The sequence below is a fragment of the Alligator mississippiensis genome, chromosome 2 (genome assembly GCF_030867095.1).
Source record: "Alligator mississippiensis isolate rAllMis1 chromosome 2, rAllMis1, whole genome shotgun sequence".
NCBI classification, from domain to species: domain Eukaryota; kingdom Metazoa; phylum Chordata; order Crocodylia; family Alligatoridae; genus Alligator; species Alligator mississippiensis.
The window spans coordinates 143,057,504-143,079,300 of NC_081825.1; the positions used below are offsets into that span (position 1 = coordinate 143,057,504).

The 21,797-nt window shown below is 45.2% G+C and overlaps 1 protein-coding gene across 4 annotated transcripts in view; it reads left to right on the top strand.

Moving 5' to 3' along the window:
- FRAS1 (Fraser extracellular matrix complex subunit 1) overlaps window positions 1-20,711 on the top strand; it is a 365,258-nt gene extending 344,547 nt beyond the window's left edge. For all 4 annotated transcript variants that reach the window (XM_019498154.2, XM_019498157.2, XM_019498158.2 and 1 more), the window contains 8 exons: window positions 493-643; window positions 1,669-1,776; window positions 3,348-3,507; window positions 5,432-5,548; window positions 9,571-9,737; window positions 10,065-10,270; window positions 11,203-11,349; window positions 12,701-20,711. In XM_019498154.2, coding sequence (XP_019353699.1) covers window positions 493-643; window positions 1,669-1,776; window positions 3,348-3,507; window positions 5,432-5,548; window positions 9,571-9,737; window positions 10,065-10,270; window positions 11,203-11,349; window positions 12,701-13,297 — 1,653 coding nt within the window. In that variant the 3' untranslated portion in view covers window positions 13,298-20,711. The remainder of the gene's footprint in view (window positions 1-492; window positions 644-1,668; window positions 1,777-3,347; window positions 3,508-5,431; window positions 5,549-9,570; window positions 9,738-10,064; window positions 10,271-11,202; window positions 11,350-12,700) is intronic.
- The last annotated feature ends 1,086 nt before the right edge of the window (window positions 20,712-21,797 follow it).

The window sequence follows — 21,797 nt, forward strand, 5'->3', positions numbered from 1 at the left end:
TGCCAATAGAAGAAGGCTTTTATGGGCTTAGTTAATGTTGTCTGGGGAGGTGGCATAGCTATGCCAGTACTGTGTCTGTAATCGGAGTTTTTGCTGACAGCAACAGCTTTGTAGTGTAGATGAAACCTACCATGCTTTTGTGTTTCCTATGCCTATGACATCCATGGTTCTTGCAGAAGAAGAGAGTCTAACACTCAGCTGGCAGACTAGAAGACCAGAACAAAAAGATTTTTTTTTAATGTATCTCTGACCCTTTTCTCTATTTCTGTGGTGAAAGCTGAGTACAAAATGTTTTCTGGTTAAAATGCACCTACAAAGCATGGTTGCAAGCTCATGCCAGGATCTTTTCTCTAAAAAGTTATGGAACTATAGAATCATAGAAAATTAGGGTTGGAACGGACCTCAGGAGGTCATCTAGTCCAATCCCCTGCTCAAAGCAGGACCATCCCCAACTAGATCACAACCATCCACAACCATCTTCCTGTTTGACAGGTGCGAGATTCTGCTCAGTCCTTCCTAACAGTCCACGTCCCGCTCTATGTGTCATACATCTATGTGACAGCACCTAGAGGTTGGGCCTCTCTCGAGCACCACACAGAGATGGAATTTTCCTTCTTCTATGACACTGTTCTCTGGAGGACAGGTAGGCGGAGGGAGGGTTTTCTTTCCTTCAGTTGTTTCTCTTGGACTGCACACCTGACTTGGCAAAGTAAATGGGACTTGTGTGGGTTAGCATGTGTGGGATCAGTCCCTTAAACTGTAAACAAATAGCCAGGGGGACTAGCATTCCCCCCTTAACCTCTCTGTCAATATTGCAAAATGGATTTCACCAAGTTGTAGAAACTGCAGCTTAGCAAGACCTTTGAGGTCAATTCCCCTTCCCCCCACCCCTAACCCTAGCTTGCTCTGCCCCTCCTTCCCAAGTCCTGGCCAGGATTGCTCCTGGGGGCATACTTTGTAGTGCTTTCCCTAGCTGTCTTTTAAATTTAATCTAATATTCGAATTACCAACTGCATCTCACAACCCACCAGTCCTCAGAGAACGGGATTCTTTCCTAGTGCAACCTCATAGAGTTGCACTACATTACTCCCAACTATAAATCCTACTTAGTTCAGGCCACATCCAACTTAAAGGTGTCTGAGTGGCATTTAGGGATACAAGTGCAATCCTATTCCACCCTGCTTGAATCCCTGGAAAATTCTTAGTACAAGAGGTCAACGAGTCCTTTTTCTCCTGTCTGCTTTTCATGACCACTAGCCTTTGTCTTAAGGCTAAGGTGAAGGCACCTTACCAAAGGAGTGCTTTCTCAGGGACTTGCCAGGGAACAATAGGATTGCACATTGACACCTTATAGATAGAATAAGGTCTGGCCCTTCCTCTCCTCCTTCAGTGAGTTACACCCCCTTCACAGGTTATCACAGGTTATCCTGTGTGTGACACTTGGGATTCCATTTTGGATTAATTTTCTCTTCTGTTTCACCCAACATTTGATGTAGTTTTGCTAGTCATATAGAGTGAGAGCAGCAAGGATTGCACCCTGGGCATGCATTGCCAGAATCCCCATTGTTGGAATTAATTCTGGAGATGAAAATACACCTTAGTGCAAGCTGATCCTGTAGGTAGTCCTCTCACCATTACATTTACTTTCTCCACCTCGTACTCATGCAGGAATCCAGACAGACAGTGTTCTTTCTGCAAGGCTGCAGATAATACGAATCTATATCCGAGAGGATGGCCGCCTGGTGATAGAATTCAAGACCCAGGCCAAATTCAGAGGTAGGTAAGAGCATCAGCCTGATTTAGAAGCAGAGTGTTCAAAAATACTGGGAGCTACCACAACCAGTAATGGTAGGTGACTATGCTGCTGTATACCAGGCACCTGTGTTCTTGCCACTGTTGCTCTGAATCTCCCTTAAAGAAGAGTCTGTACAGAACAATGTTCCCTCTAAGGTTTAGTGATCCATGAGCAATCCTGGCTGGGAGTGTGCAGGTATCTCAGTGTGCCTGCTTCTCCCCCCTCCTGCAGCAGCCTGTGCCCAGGATGGGGTGGATGGCAAGCGGCCAGATGAAAAGCTGGTGGCAGTGTGGGGAACATTGGCGCCCCCTTGCTACAGCACTGGGCATTCCGCCCCCTCCCCCCCCCAGGCCAGTGCCCGGGGGCCATGGCCCTGTACTGCCCCCCTCCCCCACCCACCTCCATCCATACACCACTGTGTGCGCAGCATTAAAAAATTTTTGCGCGGCATGATTTTTTTTATTGCGCACGGCCGCACATGCACGCAGCTTAGAGGGATATACAAACAGAAGCACTGAATTAAGGTTTGCAAGACTGGTCCCTTCTATGTTTGACTTTATTTTAGACCTTTAATGAACATTAGCTATTGTAATCTGTAGCAGTTCCGTGGCCACGGGGATAGCCATAATGCCTCCTGGTGGCTGTGCAAGCCCTGTCTGGCTCAGGCTTGGCTATAGCCCTTCCCTTGAATCTCACCAGCCATGCCTTGCTCTTAGTGAAGGTTATAAAAGGGAGGCTGCCTGTGGGCTATATATGAGCCTAAGCCCAATGGTGACTGGTGCCTCCTGTCGATCCCCATTGGGCCTTTCCTAGGTCCCCTCTGTCACAATCCTGCACCTAGGCCAGCAGGCCCTCTCAGCCTGTCTCTACTGCAGCTGGGCACCTGTTGCTTTAATGGCTCCATGTGTGACTCCGTACCTCCCCTACACCACGCCCCAAACCTTGCAAGTGTTCTTTCTCTGTGATGTTGACTAATTATGCACTCAGCCCCCTTTGGCCTTTGGACACCCCTGGTCTCTTACGCCATTCCTTACTGGGCTCTCAGACCTCTGGTCTTGCATGTGACCCCTTCTCCAGGCTCAGGAACCCTCTGGTCCAGCTTAGCCCTCCCCCAGGCACCAGGACCCTCTGTGGGCTCAAGATAAAACCAAGGCTACTTGCCTGTAAACTCAGTCCTTCTCTGCCTAGGGGCCTTGCCTCTGCTTCCAGGCCTGCAGCACTGGTTACATAAGTTTCAGTCCTTTCAGGAGCCCTGCTGCCCAGAGCTCTTCACCCTGTGGCTGCCAGGGAGAGACTCCCAGACTGGCCCAGGCTCTGGGCTTATATAGCTGTGCCCTCTTTTGGTCAAGTGAGTCTCTTATCAGGCCCATGCACCACCTGCAAGCAGCCTCACAGGCTTCCAGCTCACTTAAAGGAGCAGGCACATCCCAGTGCCCTGCTACATTATCACACCCATCCAACATATGACTTCATCACAGGTGTTGAGGAAGGCTGGGTATGGATATAAATGTGTCTGTATGTATTCACGTTGAATTTGTTTTCCACTTGGCAGGGCTTTTTGTAATGGAGCATCACACACTGCCGGATATGAAGTCTTTTATAATGACACCAGACCACCTGGGGGGGATTGAATTTGATCTACAGTTGCTGTGGAGTGCTCAGACTTTTGACTCTCCCTATCAGCTCTGGAGGGCGACAAGCTCCTATAACAGGTGAGGGAGAAGATCTGTGGTTTCATTTGGCTTTTGCCAACAAGTTTTCACAAGTATTAACAGCATTTTTGAACAGGATGCCCAGGCCACTCATAGTAATGTGGCATTTATCCTTTTGTTGTTTACAACATTAGTCACCAGCGGAATTAGCCACTAGCAGTGATGGTCAGTGGTCTATGTGGAATGGATTCTGTGGTCTCCAGTTTGGTAGGCAGCCTCAAACAGGAGGAGCTAGAATTAAATGACCTTGGAAACCTGCCTTACCACAAGGTTCAGAAATGATGCATGTGGGGGGACAGCCAACCCTGCTGCAGCCAGTGTTGTGTCTCTCAAACGACTGAAACAGGCCAGCTGGGCTGTGTGAGTGTATCAGTTTCATCACAGGCCAACTGGGCTGTTTGATTCAGTTTTGGATCAAAGAGGCAAAGTTGGGAGTGAAATAAAGGCAAACTTATTAAAGCTTATACACACACAACAGTTAACAGAAAGATAAATATGATAAGCAGACAATGCAGTATAAAAGAGCTAATAGTAAATAATAATGATAGATAGATAGATAGACCAATCTGTCACAGGCCAACTGAGCACTGTGGGGGTATTAGCCACACTAGGCTGTTCAAAACAACAAACAGACAGACATGGGTTGGCAACTTATCAATAGTCCCTCAATGCCACGTACGCGCCAAGTGATTCCAGCAAAGTCAGGCATCCCCGTTTGACGCTGTCAGAGGGATTACCGGGGAAGATTCCTTGATCAGGATCCGATCCTCACTCACACCGGGAGTCGGGGGTCCGGACGTGGAACAGAAATGACCGTTCTGTTCCCTCCTTCCTGCTGGTTACCTGATGCATGTGCTTTTTATACCTAGTCTTATGTTAATCTGTTAGTCTCAGGGCCACTCATAACGTTGCCCTATAGCTGTTACCCTATGGGATTGAAAGGTGTTAAAATTATCATAAAAGTTTACTACCCAGACTCGGGTTTATCCAATAAGCAAATTAGGATGCAGCACCTTTAGGTTTGAAATTGACATCACTCCGCCTAAATCCCAACCCCTTTTAGGCTTCATTTGAATATGCTTTCTTGGGATATGCTTTCCTGGAATGTGTTGGGTGTGCCAAGCAGTTAGATCCAGTTTTTATCGCTAAGGCTGAACCCTGAGCAAAAAACTGTTAGGCCAGCTAATCTCACAGCTACAGTTTTGCCTATGGGGCCCAGTTAGTTCCATGAACAGTTAAGTTATCATTTTGGTTAAACTTATGACCGACAAGTTACATTTGCAGTTTACAAGCTTACAAGCTTTATATTAACTAATATTACCTGTTTAGGCAAAATACCAAATGCCTCCAAGAAGCACATATTTATTGCTTATTAATCCCTCTGGTTCTGGCTGTTACACACGACTGATGGAAGGAGGTAGTCCTCAGAGCTGTCAATCCAGTTCCATTCAAGTGTGCCCAATTCTATTTTGAGAAATTAAAGTAGCTGTGAGAGAATCATGGGAAAGCAGGTGTTGAATGGTATTAAAGCTGGATGGAAATGTGCTACGGCTGTGATTTGTAGAGAGAGAGGTATTTATGCTAAGGTTTAAAAATCCTTTTATGTTCACTCTGATTTTTTGGGGGAGAGGGGTTTGCTATCATTTGAATAAATTACCTCTATCTTTTCATCTAGCTGTAATCAGACACATAGACAAACACATGGTTCAGTTAAAACACTGGGGACCAAATTCATCTTTGCTGTTAACTCTAGGGCTGATCAAGCTTACAGCAGTCATGGATTTAGTCTAATTGGAACCTTTCTGTCTTCACTACTTTGTGCTAATTAGAAAATACTGAATGTGAGAAGCTGGGCAAATGCTCCAGTTAAGTAAACAGCTCACAGATTGATATGGTAACAATGGCATCTCTCATCTGTTTCCAGGAAAGACTACTCGGGGGAGTACACAATCTACTTAATCCCTTGTACTGTGCAGCCCACGCAGCCATGGGTTGACCCAGGAGACAAGCCATTGGCATGCACTGCTCATGCTCCAGAAAGGTAAGGAGATGCACTGTTCTCTCGTTTCTTTGGGTGCTCCAATTTTATGGCTGGAATTTTCAGAATGTTTATAAACATGTTCACTTCAAGAGCATGTAATTAATTGCTAGTTTGATGAGGTTGGAGATGAAGAGCCTTCCAGTAAAAAAAAACCCTATGTGGGTAGATACAGGAATGAGGTGCTCTCAAACTGAGATGTGAATGTAGTCAGGGCGTATGTATTTTGGGGGGATTCAGTGAAGCCATTCATACACATGCAGTATGGATTCTGTGCAATATATTGCCTTAGTGGAATCATTGTATCGATACCACAAGCTGAAATGGCTTAGATCCCAGCATGTCCTTTGTGTTGGCTGCACAACAATGTATTTGCTAACTTGGATTGTTTCCACAAAGACAACAGGTATTTGGCACAAGCTATGGCAGCAGCAGAAAGGGCAAAAGAAAGGAAACTATTAGCTTTGGAATCTGTTAGTGATTGCAGTTACCCTCCTTCAAGACAGTAAAACAGGGCTTCCTTAATGTTAAAGCTATACACATGGGCAACTGGTGCTGCCTTAGTCGGGGGGGCACATGCCCCCCTCAGCGACCAGTCAGCAACAGGGGGTGGAGAGGGAAATACCCCCACAGCCAATCGTGCCAATCTGGAAGCAGCCGAGGTGCTCCTGGAAGTGGCCGCAGTGCACCCACTCCCTGGCCGGTGCTCCCGGGGGGGGCATCTGTCTGCCCACCCTACCCATTGCCTGGGTGAGGAACATGGCCTTTTGGGGGGGGTGCATGGCGCTCTCAGGGGGTGCATGTGCACACCTGTGCACCCCTTACATGTCGCCAGTGGCTATACAGTTAGTTGAGCAGTGTATAACCAGTTATAATGGCAGGCTTTATGACTTCTGAGCACCAGAGGCACACATGTCTACCAGAGGTGGTCAGAAAAATGAGAGAAAGTATGGTATCTCTTTCTTTCTTTTTGCTTCTGTCAGTGATCATCTCTACAGTTACGGAGAGCCTAACTGCTGAGACTATCAAAGGCCAGTTGAAGTCACAGGGAGTTGCAGGTGCACAGGAACTGCAAAAATCCAGGCCAATGCTGTTCTCCTCTCCTTTTACGGAGACATTCCACCCTCCCCCACCAGACCCACATATACTACCTCAGTAACTGGATGTCATGTAGGAGACTAAGAATGGATGGATATGGAAGATAAGGATGGGTGGGGGTGGGGATGTCCTAATTTGGGCTCCTCTTTGATTAATTGCTACTTGGAATGCTTTTCATGGTCCCTCCCTTTGCCTGACTGGAGCTATCAAACACATGCTGGTTCAGTCAGTTTTAGTTCCAGGGCCTGCATACAGTCCAGAATTTCCCATTTCAGAACAAATCTACCTGCATCTCCCTACCCCATGCATTAGACCTTAAATCAGGTGCGTCATACTCACCCTGGTCCCCAGGTTGGATCTGAGGAGCCAGCAGGGACTGCAGCAGAGCTGCATTTAGGCAGCAGCATGGGTCCAGGGCAGGGCAGCAGTGTAGGTCCAGGGGCGGGGATTCCATTTGGGCAGCAGTGTGGGACTCTGGCCAGGCAACAGGTGAAGTTGGCCCATATGTCAGGCCATATGTTTGACACCCCTGCCTTAAACAGTGAGCACTTGCCTTCCTCAGCTCAGATGAATTCACTCTTGATGCACAGGCCTTGTTAGTGTAACAGAGAACCCTAGCCCTGTTACCAGAAGGCAGGTCAGCCCCTTTAAAGCCAGAACTTTCTGGGCACAGCATGCTGGTAAGGGGGGGTGTTAAAAACTGAGCCTGGCCTGCTAGTCAGCTGACCAGAAGGGGGCAGGCCAGGACTATAAAAACCCTGAGCTGGGCGGCAGTAGGGGCCAGCAGCCAAAGGGGAAGGAGTTCCCTGGAGAGACTTGGAGAGCGGTCCAGTGGCTGCAGGAGGGGGAGCTACCGAGGACTCCCAGAGAAGCGGCAGCAACCCACAGAAGGACTGTAGCAGACAGTGGGACAGCAGAAGCATGAAGCCCTGAGAAACCATAAGCTGGCATGCTGCCTTCTTTAATCACATTGTCTTGGTGGTGGTTATAGCCTATGGACAGGACTGTTCTCGGAGACTGGTCCCTCCTGAGTCTGGGGGGGCACCCAGGGTCCCCCCCGCAGCCAAATGCTGAGCTAGGAGAGGGGGGTGTCCCGACGCACTCTGCGGCAGAGCTAGCAATGGACCAGAAGTACTATGAGCGCACATGGGACGCGCCCCCCCCCACTGCGTTCCCATGGGATGCTCCATTCACTTCACCATCTCAGTGTTCACGAGTCATGCCTGGTACCTCAAGATACATAGACACAGCTTTAGATGTTTTTTCTATGGCTAAATAGCTGATTCTCCGAATCGGAATCGAATCTTCAGATTCAGCCAAGTTGAATCAGAACAGTGATCTGAATCAGCAAATTGAATCACTGTCCCCCTAATCAGGCTGAATCTGAATCAAATGCTGCCTGCTTTGCATACCCCTACTGATTGGGTATAACAGCAAGTTGAGTTATTTCGAAGGCCATCCTTTCCCAGGAGGTGCTGCAGTCTGGCAACAGCACAGATCTGGGGGGCTGCTGCTAATGGCCATATCCTTTGGGATCCAGGGACTCTGAATTCTGTGGTGGACTGTGTCCCCCAACTTCCAGAGAGTTTTCCAGAGAAAATGCTAAGTCACTGTAGCCTGTCGGGAGTTAGGAACCAAAGGTGAGGCTACCAGAGATTTTGAAGGCTGAGCACATCCTTAAATTAGACAAGTACAATTCCTAGTGTGGAGAGCAATGCAAAGTTGCATCATAACAGTGGAGAGCACATTCCTTTCCCATGTGAGAGTAAACTATACTAGTTAAGCACCTCTATACCAATTCAGTGGGACTCACCCTAGGGATATGTGTGCTGTTTTAATTATACCAGTATGCTTAAGGTTGCAAATGAGACAGAGCTGACTTGTCAAGGAAATGCTAGGATCAGCCTGGTTTGAGAGTCTGGCCATGGGCAACTGGTGCCATCTGAGTCAGGGGTGGCATGTGCACCCCAGAAGCCAGTCAGCAACCGGGTGTGGGGGGTCCCCCACGGCCGATCACGCTGAACGGGAAGCAGCCACAGCACTCCTGGAAGTGCCAGTGGTGCTTCACCTGGTGCCTCCACTCCCTGGCCAGCACTCGCGGCACCAGTGCTGCCCGTCGCCTAAGTGGGGAGCGTGGCCTGTCGGGGTGCACCAGCGCCACTGAGTCTAGCCAAAGCTTTGTACTTGAGGTAATGTTATCTGAGTGACCCATACCGTGCATAGATTAGCTTAATAATAAGCCCTGTCCTGACTCCTCAGGAGACCTGCTAGACCCTACACTAAATGATGACTTCCAACAAGATAGCAACATGGTTTGAAACATTTCACATCTGGTAAAAGAAAACCCCCCCCCCCAGCTCTCCCAAGTTCACATTCTCCCACATTATGAAAAAGGCAGGGATTGGATGTAGTATCCATGAGTAGACAAAGCACTGCCCTGAATGGTGGCAACTTGGCTCTTATCCTGGTTGTGCCACTGACTTGCTATGAGATCCTGGCAATGTAACTTTGTCTGCCTGTGTCTCCCTTACTACTCAGCCTTTGTCTGTCTTGCCTTTTACACTGCATACTTTGTCAAACAAGCTTTAAATAAAGTGCCCCTACTGACATTTTGAAGTGCAGGGATCCTGACGAAATGCAGGAGGCTGCTGGAGCATGGCAATTGCCATGCTCCAGTAGGTTCCATTAATTGAGTCTGCTCTGACACACTGGAATTTCAGTGCATCAGAGCAGCCCCCTGTTCGTGTATAGGCACCACGAAGCCTAGCATAACCAATATGGTGGGCTAGTGTCTCTAGTTCCTGTTGGAATACAGAGGATAACAGCCATGGAGTAAATGTAAACCTCTCTGGTGATGCACAGTTTTTAAAATCTCTAAACTCCAACACTCTCTTCTTCCTTTTTTCTTTTTGTCCACCCCACTTTAGATTTTTGATCCCAATTGCTTTCCAGCAAACAAACCGCCCAGTTCCTGTTGTCTACTCCCTGAACACAGAGTTTCAGCTTTGTAATAATGAGAAAGTGTTTTTGATGGATCCCACCAAATCTGAGATATCTTTGGCAGAAATGGATTACAAAGGAGCCTTTTCAAAAGGTAAAGTTTTTCCCTTTCCTTTGTTACTTTACTTTTACTTCAAGTTTCTGGCTACACAGCCTCAGCTCCTGGGTAAGAGAAATGATGTGATAAAATGCAGGTTGCTATGCCTCAATGAGCAGTATTTTGACCACATTGCAGGATTATGTTCCAGCCCAGTAACATGATGACCACAAAACAGTTCTGTATCAGGATCATAACACACCAGGCATGGCTAAACCATGTATAATACCTTTCACTAAACTGGTACATTTGGCTCTGAAAACAGCCTTTTGCCTTTCTGCATGTCTCCCATTTCTTGCCTATCATTCTTTTCAACATCCTTAGGTCAGATCCTGTATGGCCGTGTGCTTTGGAATCCAGAACAAAACCTCAACGCAGCTTACAAACTGCAGCTGGAAAAAGTCTATCTCTGTACTGGCAAGGATGGTTATGTGCCTTTCTTTGACCCAACGGGAACAATCTATAACGAAGGGCCACAGTATGGCTGTATTCAACCCAACAAGCACCTAAAGCACAGATTTCTTCTCCTGGTATGTTTTATAGAGTGGGCAGAATTGTGACAGCCATGGACCTCTGTGTGATTACGTCAGGCAGAATCTGGTACTGTGTCCATTAAATTATGATGGACCAATGACAGGGACATTTTATGCTTCTCATATTTTCTTTGTTTTGGTAAAGAGTCAGGGAAAGTCAGTGAGAGAGAATAAATCTCAAAGATGTGGTTTCAATCACAAAAGTACTGAATGGACAGAGAGACTAAACTATTTTCTTATTCTGGGAGGTGGGCTATGTTGTTAAGAGTCTAGAGATGACAAAGTGAATTTTGCGTGGGAGGATGTAGCTAAATTGCCAAGCCCAAGACACAGACCTGCATGATTTTCAGTGCAGGGTCAAGGCCTGTGTTCACTCTGACCTTTGTGGTCAGAAGCCCTGATGATGTCCTTTGGAGTAGGTCCTTCCCAGTCCACATCAGTGAAGGAATTAAGGGTTGTGACTAGGTCTTTACAGGAGTGAGGGAAGCCAAAGAGAAAACTGAGAGAGCAGTGGGACTCTAGCAGGAGCTCAGAATCCTCTCTGCAGTGAATCCTGCACTTGGATTTGTTTGTGAATAAAGCTTCAGGTGCTACAGTTGGACCTTTCTCCTGAAAATATGAAAGGCAGTTTTACGAACAGGGAAACTCCTGTCTTTAAAGAAATATTTGACCCAAGAGGAAGTGGTGGCCTTTGATGCAGAAGAAGAGAGTGGGGCAGGGAGAGGTGAGGGTCAGCAGGGGAGGAAGAGGTATAAATGACATCATTACAAAATGCTCTGCTCATGTTACTTTCATGCTTCATAAATCATGAGCCAAAAAACTCATCTTTGAAAAATCTCTGCTTTTTCATGTTGCTCTTGATTGTTAGTACCATGTGGGTGACTGATTCACATTTTTTTAATCCTGTATTTATTTTCCCTAAATTTCAGGACCGAAACCAACCAGAAGTAACTGATAGGTACTTCCATGATGTACCTTTTGATGCTCACTTTGCCTCTGAATTGTCTGATTTCCACTCAGTGAGCAGCATGCCAGGAGTGGATGGATTTACTATGAAAGTGGATGCTCTCTACAAGGTGCCTGACATGAGATATACAGTACCACAGGGCGAGTTCTTTATTTAGGCCTAGGTGCTGTGTATAGACGTGCTATTGCACATGTAGAAGTCAAACACATTCGGACAAACCCTAAAGCTTATATAATTTTCTAGATAACTACAACCACCACTGTGGAGAAAGGCAACAAGGGCTTCCCAGTGCCAGAAATACTCCAACAATGCAGGAACCTATTTCTGAATTGGGATGCACTGGCACAGATCTTTATATCCATTCACAGGAGCTGGTTGCACCATGGTGTGCGTTAGGTGGTCCTGTTATAGAAGGCTTCACATTATCTTAATGTAAAGCATGATTCTGGAATTCCAGCCTAAGGGACCCAGCATATATTTTACCAATGTGCTCAGTCCCTTTGACTTCACTGAAGTCAAGAGTTCAAAGTGCTTAGCACTATAAAGTTCAAAGCCATTCAGTTAAAAAGACAGAATCCCTAAGGACTAACTACACTCTTTTCAAACCCTAAATTACATGACACATGCAAGTAAGAGACAAACTCTAGCACAAAAAAATAGAGATCAGAAGTTAAGACCAGACTCCCTTCCCCGTCTGTCTTACAAAGCAGGTTTATCTGGCTGAACTTTCATGGGGCAGTGGTTTGCTTTAATTTCAAATGGTATTTTAACAATGATGTGCAGTTTGCCCTGGTGCTTAAAATATTTTTGAATAAGTTATTCAATAATGTTAGTAATTATCAGATCTAGTCAAAACAGTAAACATCTGCAATACATCCATTTTTTTTTCAAAATGTAGTAAGAAGTTAAATGATTTTTTTTCTAATATTGAAAACTTTCAACCAAACCTTAGAAGTGGTTAAAAACTTGGAATTTGGGGGATCTTGAGTGGTTAAAAGTTAAAAGTTTTGATCAAAAGGACAAAAAGTATTGATTATTAAAAATAACTGGAGCTGATGGAATATTTATTGTTACTAGAACTGAATAAGTCATTTAGCAGTGATCAAAACTTCAACAAAATTGACAATTTCCTGTGGAATTTTTGGCCAGCTTTAATTATATGACTACTGGCCACCAAATCATGTGGCATGGTGATTGCTGTCATCTTGACCAACACATGGGGATGCACTCATGATCTCCAGCAATGTAAATACGAACCAATAAAGTACAAGCTAAAGCTGTCTGTAAGAAAATTCTATTCCCTGTGGATTAAACACAAAGAAGGAGTTGTAAAACACTCACCACTGGGTAACAGTGTCACATGTCCACTGCCATCTGCTCTCAACAGAATTCTTGTGTCCCTTTAGCTGAATGCCAGGGTTAAGTCTCCTTTGTGTCTGTCTGTCTGCTCTTTCCTAAAGGTGGAAGCTGGACACCAGTGGTATCTCCAAGTGATCTACGTAATTGGCCCCGAGACTATTGCAGGGCCCCGTGTCCAACGTTCCCTCACTCACCGCCTGAAACGTGGGCGCAGGGACCTTGTAGATAACAACGGCAGGCTTATCCTGGATGACTCCTTGATTTATGACAATGAAGGTGACCAAATCAAGAATGGCACCAACATGAAGTCATTGAGTCTGGAGGTACAGGAAGCAGTTGCAGCTGCCTCCTTCTCACAGACAGGTGCCTCCATAGGAACTGCTTTAGCTGCCATCATGCTGCTGCTGCTTGTGCTTCTGATAATGTGCTTCATAACCAGGAAATGTCAAAAGCAGCAGAAGAAGAAAAAGCCCACCAAAGATGTCATGGAGGAATATCCCCTGAACACCAAGATACAGGTGCCTAAGAAAAACCCAGAGAGGGTAGAGAAGAATGTAAACAGACAGTACTGCACTGTGAGGAATATCAATATACTAAGTGAAAATGAGGGTGCGTACAAGATCAAAGGTGCAAAGGTCAAACAGGTGAACTTAGAGGTCAAAGTTCATAACAATCTACATGATGGAACAGAAGTTTAATAAAGTGCACATCTTTTTGTAAAAGCTTTTTATAAATTGTGAAAAATTTAAATCGTAAACTGGTATTTTTATAATCTTGTGGAAAAAGGGAAGACTATAGCTTTGAGTGGTGGACAGCAATACATCCTCACAGGCTTCAACTCACAACTGAGCTACCTCATTAAAAGTAGAACAGTAAAACACCCAGGGCAGAAAAAATGGTATCTCTACCAACAAGTTTATTCAGTTTTAGGCTGCACAATGTTCATAGCAACATCCATAGCAGCCAGATATTTACCCAAACTTGAATAGTTCCTATATGAAGTCCACCAATCCTGAAATGGGGGGTTACAGGGGAATAGTGTAACAACCCTATATCAGACACAGTATTATAGGAAAGAAGCTTATTAAAGAATTGGAATCTATTATGTTCCACTCTGTACTGTTTTCCTTTTTGTACCTCCTCTCTTTTGTTGGACTGCATCAGACAGAACATGACAATTTTGACCAAGAATGCAGACATGCAGCCAGTACTGTAACTAAAGTCGTTTCTTATTGATGGTTGATCTTTATGGAGGTAAAATGCTCTGAGAGGAGGTCACCTCATGCAGAGGGTGGCACTGTGCATCATTCGAACGGAGTGCTAGTGTGCTTGCAGCCTTCTGCACCTGAGTGACTGTCACTCTAAAAGAACAGTGAGAGAAGCCTTTACTGTTCTGTGGCCTAGAGGTCCACCATTGAATCTGGACCCGCTGAAATCAGTGGGAAGTTAGCCACTGACTTCAGCAAGGCCAGGATTTCATCCTTTCCCCATTAGACCACCACATCCCTTTTCCAACTTCCTGAACTTCGCAACCCAAAGAATTGCATCCTTGCAAATATTGTAAAAAGGTTTTTGGAACTCACACCAACATGCATAGGCACCAGTGTAGGGTTCACGAACGTCATCTTATTCCCAAAGGTGTCAGGAGAAAAGGATGTTTTACTGAAGAACCACAACTTCAAACAGAGCAGGCCCAACCAGCCCAGAATGTGTATATAGCAAATACAGAGTTAGAAGAAGACGGTGAAGCAGATGACGTATACATTATGGATACTTCCAGCAATATTTCTGAAAATTTAACTCTGTACAGCTGTTTAGAGATAAAATGGGCTTGTCAGAGCATCGCTTTTTGCTTCATGGGGTAGGAAATATCTTCGTTTGCTCAGTCTAATAGTAGCACTAGCAATTGTGATGTGATTGAGATGGAATCCAACTCTGCACAGTTGTATGGATTAAATTGTTTAATTACTCCAGTCACAGTGGAAATTTCTCAAAATGTAAAGGTTACGCAGATGCATGTGAATGATCTTCCCAAGGAGCCCTCAAGCAGTGGAAGCAATGAATCAAAGAAGAGAAGAACAGCTAGTCCTCCTCTTAACCAAAAATAAAAACAGAAGTAGATCCAGAACCTGTAATGCCATCAGGTTCATTAAATCTTCCTCTTAGCATTTCAACAGCTGAGAGTTTACCTTTTCACAAAGAAAAAAGTGTGTATTTGTCATCTAAGTTAAAACAACTGCTTCAGACACAGGATGGTAATAAGATAACTCCATCAACTGAAATCCCTAAATTAGGACCTGCTGCATCTTCACCCATTTTGCCTCCAGTTTCTAGTAGGTTTAAGAGAAGAACCAGCTCTCCTCCTAGTTCTCTGCAGCACAGTCCAGCCCTTCGGGACTTTGGCAAACTGGGTGATGGGAAAACTGTGTGGAAGGATACAGTTCTAGGTTCAAAGATGCCAAAGTTAGAAAGCCACAGCAACTCGCCTGCATGGAGCTTGACTGGAAGGGAGGAAAAAGAATCCATGAGTCCTCTTTGCTTTGAAGACTACAAAATATCTAAGGAATGGGCAGGCCCTCCTACCTTTGGTAACGTGTGCAACCACCAGCCATCAGATTTGTCCAGTGGTGTCACCAAGAGCCCCCTTTGGGGGACTAAAATGTCTATACAAACGCCAGGAGTATGGGGAACAAGCAAGAGGAGCTCACACTCTTGCTTGCTAGCACCCAGTATGACCTAGTCAGACTAACTGAAACATGGTGGGATTCTACACATGACTGGGCGGTAGGCATTGAGGGGTATAGTTTGTATAGGTGCAGCAGAGTGGGGGAAAAAGGCAGGGGGGGTAGCACTCTATGTTAAGGAGCAGTATACATCTTCCACCATCAAGGCGGGGGTGGAGGAGGGGAACACTGAGGCATTGTGGGTCAGGATCCAGGGGGGGCCAGGGGAAAAGGGTCTACTACAGGCCTCCTCAACAGGATCAAGAGCTAGACGATGTATTCTCCAGGCAGCTAGCAGACGCCACACAGGCGAGGGAGGTGGTGGTCATGGGAGATCTAAATTACCCAGATATCTGCTGGGAGGAGCAGACAGCCAAAACAAGCCGCTCATGGAGGTTCTTACACTGTGTGCAGGACCTCCACCTAACCCAGGTGGTGTCTAGTCCCACCAGGGGTAGCACCTTGCTTGACCTGGTCTTAGCAACAGGAGATGATCTCGTGGGGAACATGCGAGTTCATGGTAGCCTGGGAGATAGTGACCATCACTTAACTGAGTTCACTATCCAGCAAAGGGTGGGTAAAGTAACTAGTGGGGCTAAGGTGTTGGACTTCAGAAGGGCTGACTTTAGCAAGCTTAGAAGGCTAGTTAGTGAGGGGATGCAACTCAAGAACATAGAGCAAATGGTGGTCCAGGAGGGTTGGAGCTATCTCAAGGGAGTGATCCTTGGGGCTCAAAAGGAGTCTATCCCATTACATAGGAAGGGAGGTAAGGGGGCAAAAAAGCCCCCTTGGCTGGACAGGGAACTCCAGGAGAGTCTGGCGGCAAAGAAAGAGATGTATAGGCAATGGAAGCAGGGAGCAGCCACCAAGGAGGACTATATGTCCCTGGCGTGCTATTGCAGGGAATCAGTTGGACAGGCCAAGGTGGGGCTTGAGCTCAGGCTGGCTTCAACAATCAAGGACAATAATAGTACTTCTTCAGGTATATAGCGGGCAAAAAGAAAGCTCAGAGCAACATAGGGCCCCTGCAGGACCAATTAGGACAGTTGGTGTTTGACGCGGGGAAAAAAGCAGAGCTCTTCAATGAGTTCTTCGCTTCAGTATTTCCAAGTACCGACCAAGCCAATTCCCCCACCTCGATCATTGACGGATGTCCACATGGCACCGGTCCGCCTATGGTTAGTTCTGAAATAGTTAAGGAGCTCCTGGAGGAGCTGGATGGGTACAAGTCAGCAGGCCCGGATGACCTCCATCCACGGCTGCTGAAAGAATTGGCCAGTGTCATAGCTGAGCTGCTGGCACAGCTGTTCGAGCACCCGTGGTGGTCCGGCCAGGTCCCTGAGGACTGGAGAAGGACCAATGTGGTGCCCATTTTCAAGAAAGGGAGAAGGGATGAGCTGGGTAACTTTAGACCATTCGGTCTTACCTCTATTCCTGGGAAAATGCTAGAGAAAATAATCAACAAACACATTTGTGCAGGTCCAGCAGGGGAAACGATGCTGAGGGGAAACCAGCATGGGTTTGTCACAGGTAGATCCTGCCTGACAAACCTTGTAGCCTTCTATGGCAAGGTCACACGCTGCCTGGACGCGGGAGCCGAGGCTGATGTCATCTTCCTAGACTTTAGGAAGGCCTTCGACACAGTTTCGCACCCTATCCTCATTGGGAAGCTATCAAACTGTGGAGTGGACGCCTACACGGTCAGGTGGGTGGCCAACTGGCTTAGGGACCGCACCCTGGGAGTGGTGGTGGATGGTTCCTTCTCGGCCTGGAGGGAGGTGGGCAGTGGGGTCCCGCAGGGTTCGGTCCTCAGACCGATATTATTCAATATCTTCATCAGCGATTTGGACGAGGGCGTGGAGAGCACCCTCTCCAAGTTCACTGATGATACCAAGTTATGGGGCAAAGTTAGTACACCGGAGGGCAGGGAGCAGATTCAGGCCGACCTGGACAGGTTGGATCAATGGGGAGAGAGAAATAAGATGCAATTTAATAAAGATAAATGTAAGGTACTCCACCTGGGAAGGAGGAATCCCCAGCACACCTATAGGTTGGGAAGTGTCCTTCTCAGCAGCTCAGAGGCAGAGAGGGATCTTGGAGTCATAAATGACTCCAAGATGAGCATGAGCCGGCAGTGTAACAAGGCCAATCACACCTTGTCGTGCATTAGCAGGTGCATGACTATAGATCAAAGGAGGTGATGCTCCCCCATTATGCGGCACTGGTTAGGCTGCAGTTGGAGTACTCTGTCCAGTTTTGGGCGCCGCACTTCAAGAGGGACGCAGAGAATCTGGAGAGGGTCCAGAGGAGGGCCACTCGCATGATTAGTGGCCTTTGTGATAGACCCTATGGGGGGAGGTTTAGAGAGCTGAATCTCTTCCGCCTTCACAAGAGATGGCTGAGGGGAGATCTTGTGGCTGCCTATAAATTTATTAGGGGTGGTCAATGGGGAATAGGGGATGCGTTGTTCACTAAGGCGCCCCAGGGAGTGACTAGGAATAATGTGTGTAAAGTAGTTGAGAGTGGATTTAGCTTAGATATTAGGAAGAAATTTTTCACAGTAAGGGTGGCCAGGATCTGGAATGGGCTTCCAAGAGAGGTGGTGCTATCACCTAGCTTGGAGGTCTTCAAGAAGAGGCTAGATAGTCACCTGGCTGGGGTCATCTGACCTTGGTCCTCTTTCCTGCCAGGGGCAGGGAGTCGGACACAATGATCCATTGTGGTCCCTTCTGACTCTACAATCTATGAATATGAATTTCTCAGAGCTTTGGTCTCCTAGTCAGTAGTAAAAGTACATTCCTCTGCCTGGTAATAAGACTGGAACACCTTCTACTGAGAACACTCCACAGAGAAAACACAAAGAAACACTCAAAGCCACCTAAATGATAGGTTGTCAAGTTGAAGGGTGCTAATAGGTATGCTTTTTACCATACTGCTAAGTAGGATAGGGTCCTGGCCCCATCTCAGTTATAAGAAAGGGGACCCAGACATGGAAAAGATTTCAGAACTGCTGATTTAGAGTCGGTTTAAATGTTGCAGCTATGTATTATCTGACTCTTAGCACTGGCATCTTGTTGCATGTTATATTTGTTATATTATCATGGTGCTGTACAAACCTTAATGAATCCCTTGACATTATTCCAACCTGGCACTGGATTGTCATGATGCACTGAGTAACGAGATTCCAAACCTCTTCTCCCTGACCCCAATTCACATACAATACAGATGAAAGCAGTTGCTCTACTGAAGGATGCACTGGAAAAATGCTTGTGCACAAGCAGGTTAATGCCTTTTATATATTAAGCAAAATTGCCTTAGACGCATTGATTTCTGAACTCAGAGTAACCTTTGTGCTCATGGACGCACTTTAAACTTTTGAGGCCTAGAACATGCTCACCAGCTTTATCCCCTAGCCTTTGAGTTCCAGCTCTCTGCAAATTAGAAGTAAAGCAGCTAGTGCTGTCTGCTGACTTTCAAGTGTTAACCACGCACACCTTCCACCTTGTTAAAATATACATAACAATATATTTCCTAGCTTCAAACAATTTTGTAAACAGGAAGGGGGGAGGGAGGAAATGGAAATTTACACATTCTGACCCCAGTAGAGCAACTGCATGCCTGGTGCTTATTGATTCTGATCATACAATACTAAGGTTCCATTAATAAATAGTTTAGGTTTTATGGTTCTTTAATAACTTCTGTTGATTTCTTGTCTAGATCTTAAGGCATTTTACCAAGGAGGTCAGGGTCATTTGCTTCATTTTAAAGATAAGGAAACTGGAGCCCAGACTGGGGAAGCAACTTGCCCAAGATCACCTGGCAAGCCAGTGGCAGTCCCAGCCCAGTGTACTACCCCCTAGCCCCCAATGGCAGAACAGCTGTTAAAAGTCCAGCAGGTTGCTTATAGCCATTTGCATCATCTTCTGTTGATGTGCCCATAAGCATCCAGAACTTGTATGTGCAACATGCTGGTAACATCACTAGTCACATATTAACCCTTTACAAACTTTAACAATAGGACCTCGGAGTACAGTGTGACCATGACTTCTTTTAGCTGTGTCCCCATCTCTGTTGTTGTATTACCTGATGTGGTACATCAGGGATTCACGTCTTTGGGATTCATTCCTGGTAGCTCAGACATTTGGTTTATTACTGTGTGTTCATGTCAAGGTCACACACACATACATATGTATCTAAAATCTTTTAGTTGTCAGGTCTGCTATTACTCTTGTATGCATATTATGCTCTTAGATTGTTTTGTTGTTTTTTGTTACAGACTACATGGCAACCAGTTAATAAGTGTAAATATAGTGTGCACTTTCTGATGGAAGCAAAATTTGATTATTCAGCTTAAATATTTACGGGGATCAGTTTTTTTCTGAAATGTATGTAGACTGTTCCCAACAATGATACTTTCAGACTGTAAGCTCTGCAGTGCAGGCTCTCTTTATTTTGTGTCCTTACAGCGCTGAGTTTGCCAGTGCGTAACAAATTCATCAAGATGTGTAACAGTGTTAAATAAGAGTTATGCCGATGTTGATAAAAACAAGAAGTGAAATGAAAGACACATAATTTAATGCAGCACTGTATAGTAAGGGATCCCGGGATCCCTCCTATATACTGTTCACAAACTAACTACATGAATCACCAGCTGTATATTCATTATTACATTACAAACCTGACTTGCTTCTGGAGAATTTTTAGCTTGCAAAATATGATGTATCCTCCACCTCACTTTGATTGCCAACATTTTGTTTGTTAGACATGCACTTAAACTGAAAGTGTCAAAGCTTTGGATCTGTTACTTTTTATCTGCAATTCTCAGTTGCTTTTTAAAGTCAAGAGTCGGATGATCAACAAACATTGGTGGTATTTTCTCAGTCAAATATGTGGTCTGAGTTTCTGCTGTTTGCTTGACAATTACTTGCATGCATCCTACCATACTTTTTATTATGCAATAAGGTTAGTGCAAATACAAACTTGGCAGTTTGTTTTTTCCTGTGTATAATGGTGCTGAGTAAATAAAGAGATAAGGGCAATGTTACCATTCTCCATAGTTGTACAGTTGCTTTAACATGAGGACATTGTGGACATTACTTCTTAAGCTCTTGAGAATTGCTAGTGTCAAGGGGGGCTTACATATGGTTGCAATAATCTGACTGTGTGTGCATGTGTTCTGATTTAGTTCAGTTATTTTTCAATGCATTGCACCTACTACAAAGACTCATTGCTGTGATCTGAGTAATCTGCTGGTGGTGCTGCCAAGCAATTTTCTTAACTTCTTATGATTTATGTATTTTGAATCTTTCTGTTATGGAGTTAATGATTTTTCCATGCAGTAATATATGCCATTATACATGGGTTTTGCTAATAAACAACATTTTGGTTATGTTTTGATATAAAGCTTTATATTTATCTAATACTTAGTAAAACACAGCAGGCACACTAAGCCCGCCCCCCCAGGTACAGCAGTTTGAAGAAAGAACTTTCACCTATTATTAAAAACTATTGCTAGACCCTAACCATTTGGATTTTCACTTAACTTACAAGTAGAAAAACTTCCTTTCAGACTTACAATTGAGAAGAAACCTTAACATATCTCTAGTTAAGCATCATAGAGTCTGTATACCTTTAATTTCCAAAAAAACTATTTAAGCACAAAGATTTAAGCACAAAGAATTATGGTTGACTTGCATCTACAGGTAATGTGTACCTTATCCCCATTCAGTAATTGCCAGATAGAGACATGTTTCCTAATAGGGTCCGATCTCTCTTTCTTTTCCCTTTTTTCTTTTCTTTTCAAGAGCTGGTTTTCATTAATTCAGTTTTAGTTACTCTTGGATGGACCTTGGGCAAGTCACACCCCCACTCTGAGCTTTAAAAAAAGACTAATTCTTCAATGGCTCATAAACCTTAGGATTGTTGCTTCTTTTCCCCTCCTTCACAGAGGACATATATCTCATCTCTATAAGAGACTGCCAGACAAGGAAGTATTTCCTGAATACCCACAGCACCTTTTACACTCTATTCCCCTTCCTTTAATTTTTGCACGAAAACCTTAGACACCTATACACAAGTGCGGAGGCTGCTCTTACGCACTGGAATTCCAGTGCGTCAGAGCAGACGTGATTAATCGAGTCTGCCGGAACGTGGCAGTTACTGTGCTCCAGCAGCCTCCTGCATCTCATGCATCAGTGTCCCTGTGCTTAAAAATGGTGGCGGGGGCACTTGAACTAAAGCTCTTTGAATGAGATTTACTCCCTAAGTGCCCCCGCCACCAGGAGCACACCAGATAAATGTTTGGTAAAATTACTTACCTACACAGGGACTTGTCCCTTGTCCCTTTTGGGGTTCACATGCTACTGAAATTCTGGCATGTCAGATATTCTTTCCCTCTGTCTTATTTTTCCCTCGACTTCAACCCATCTTTTTATCTTTGAATTCTCTTCTTTGGTCTATACTTCATTCACTATTT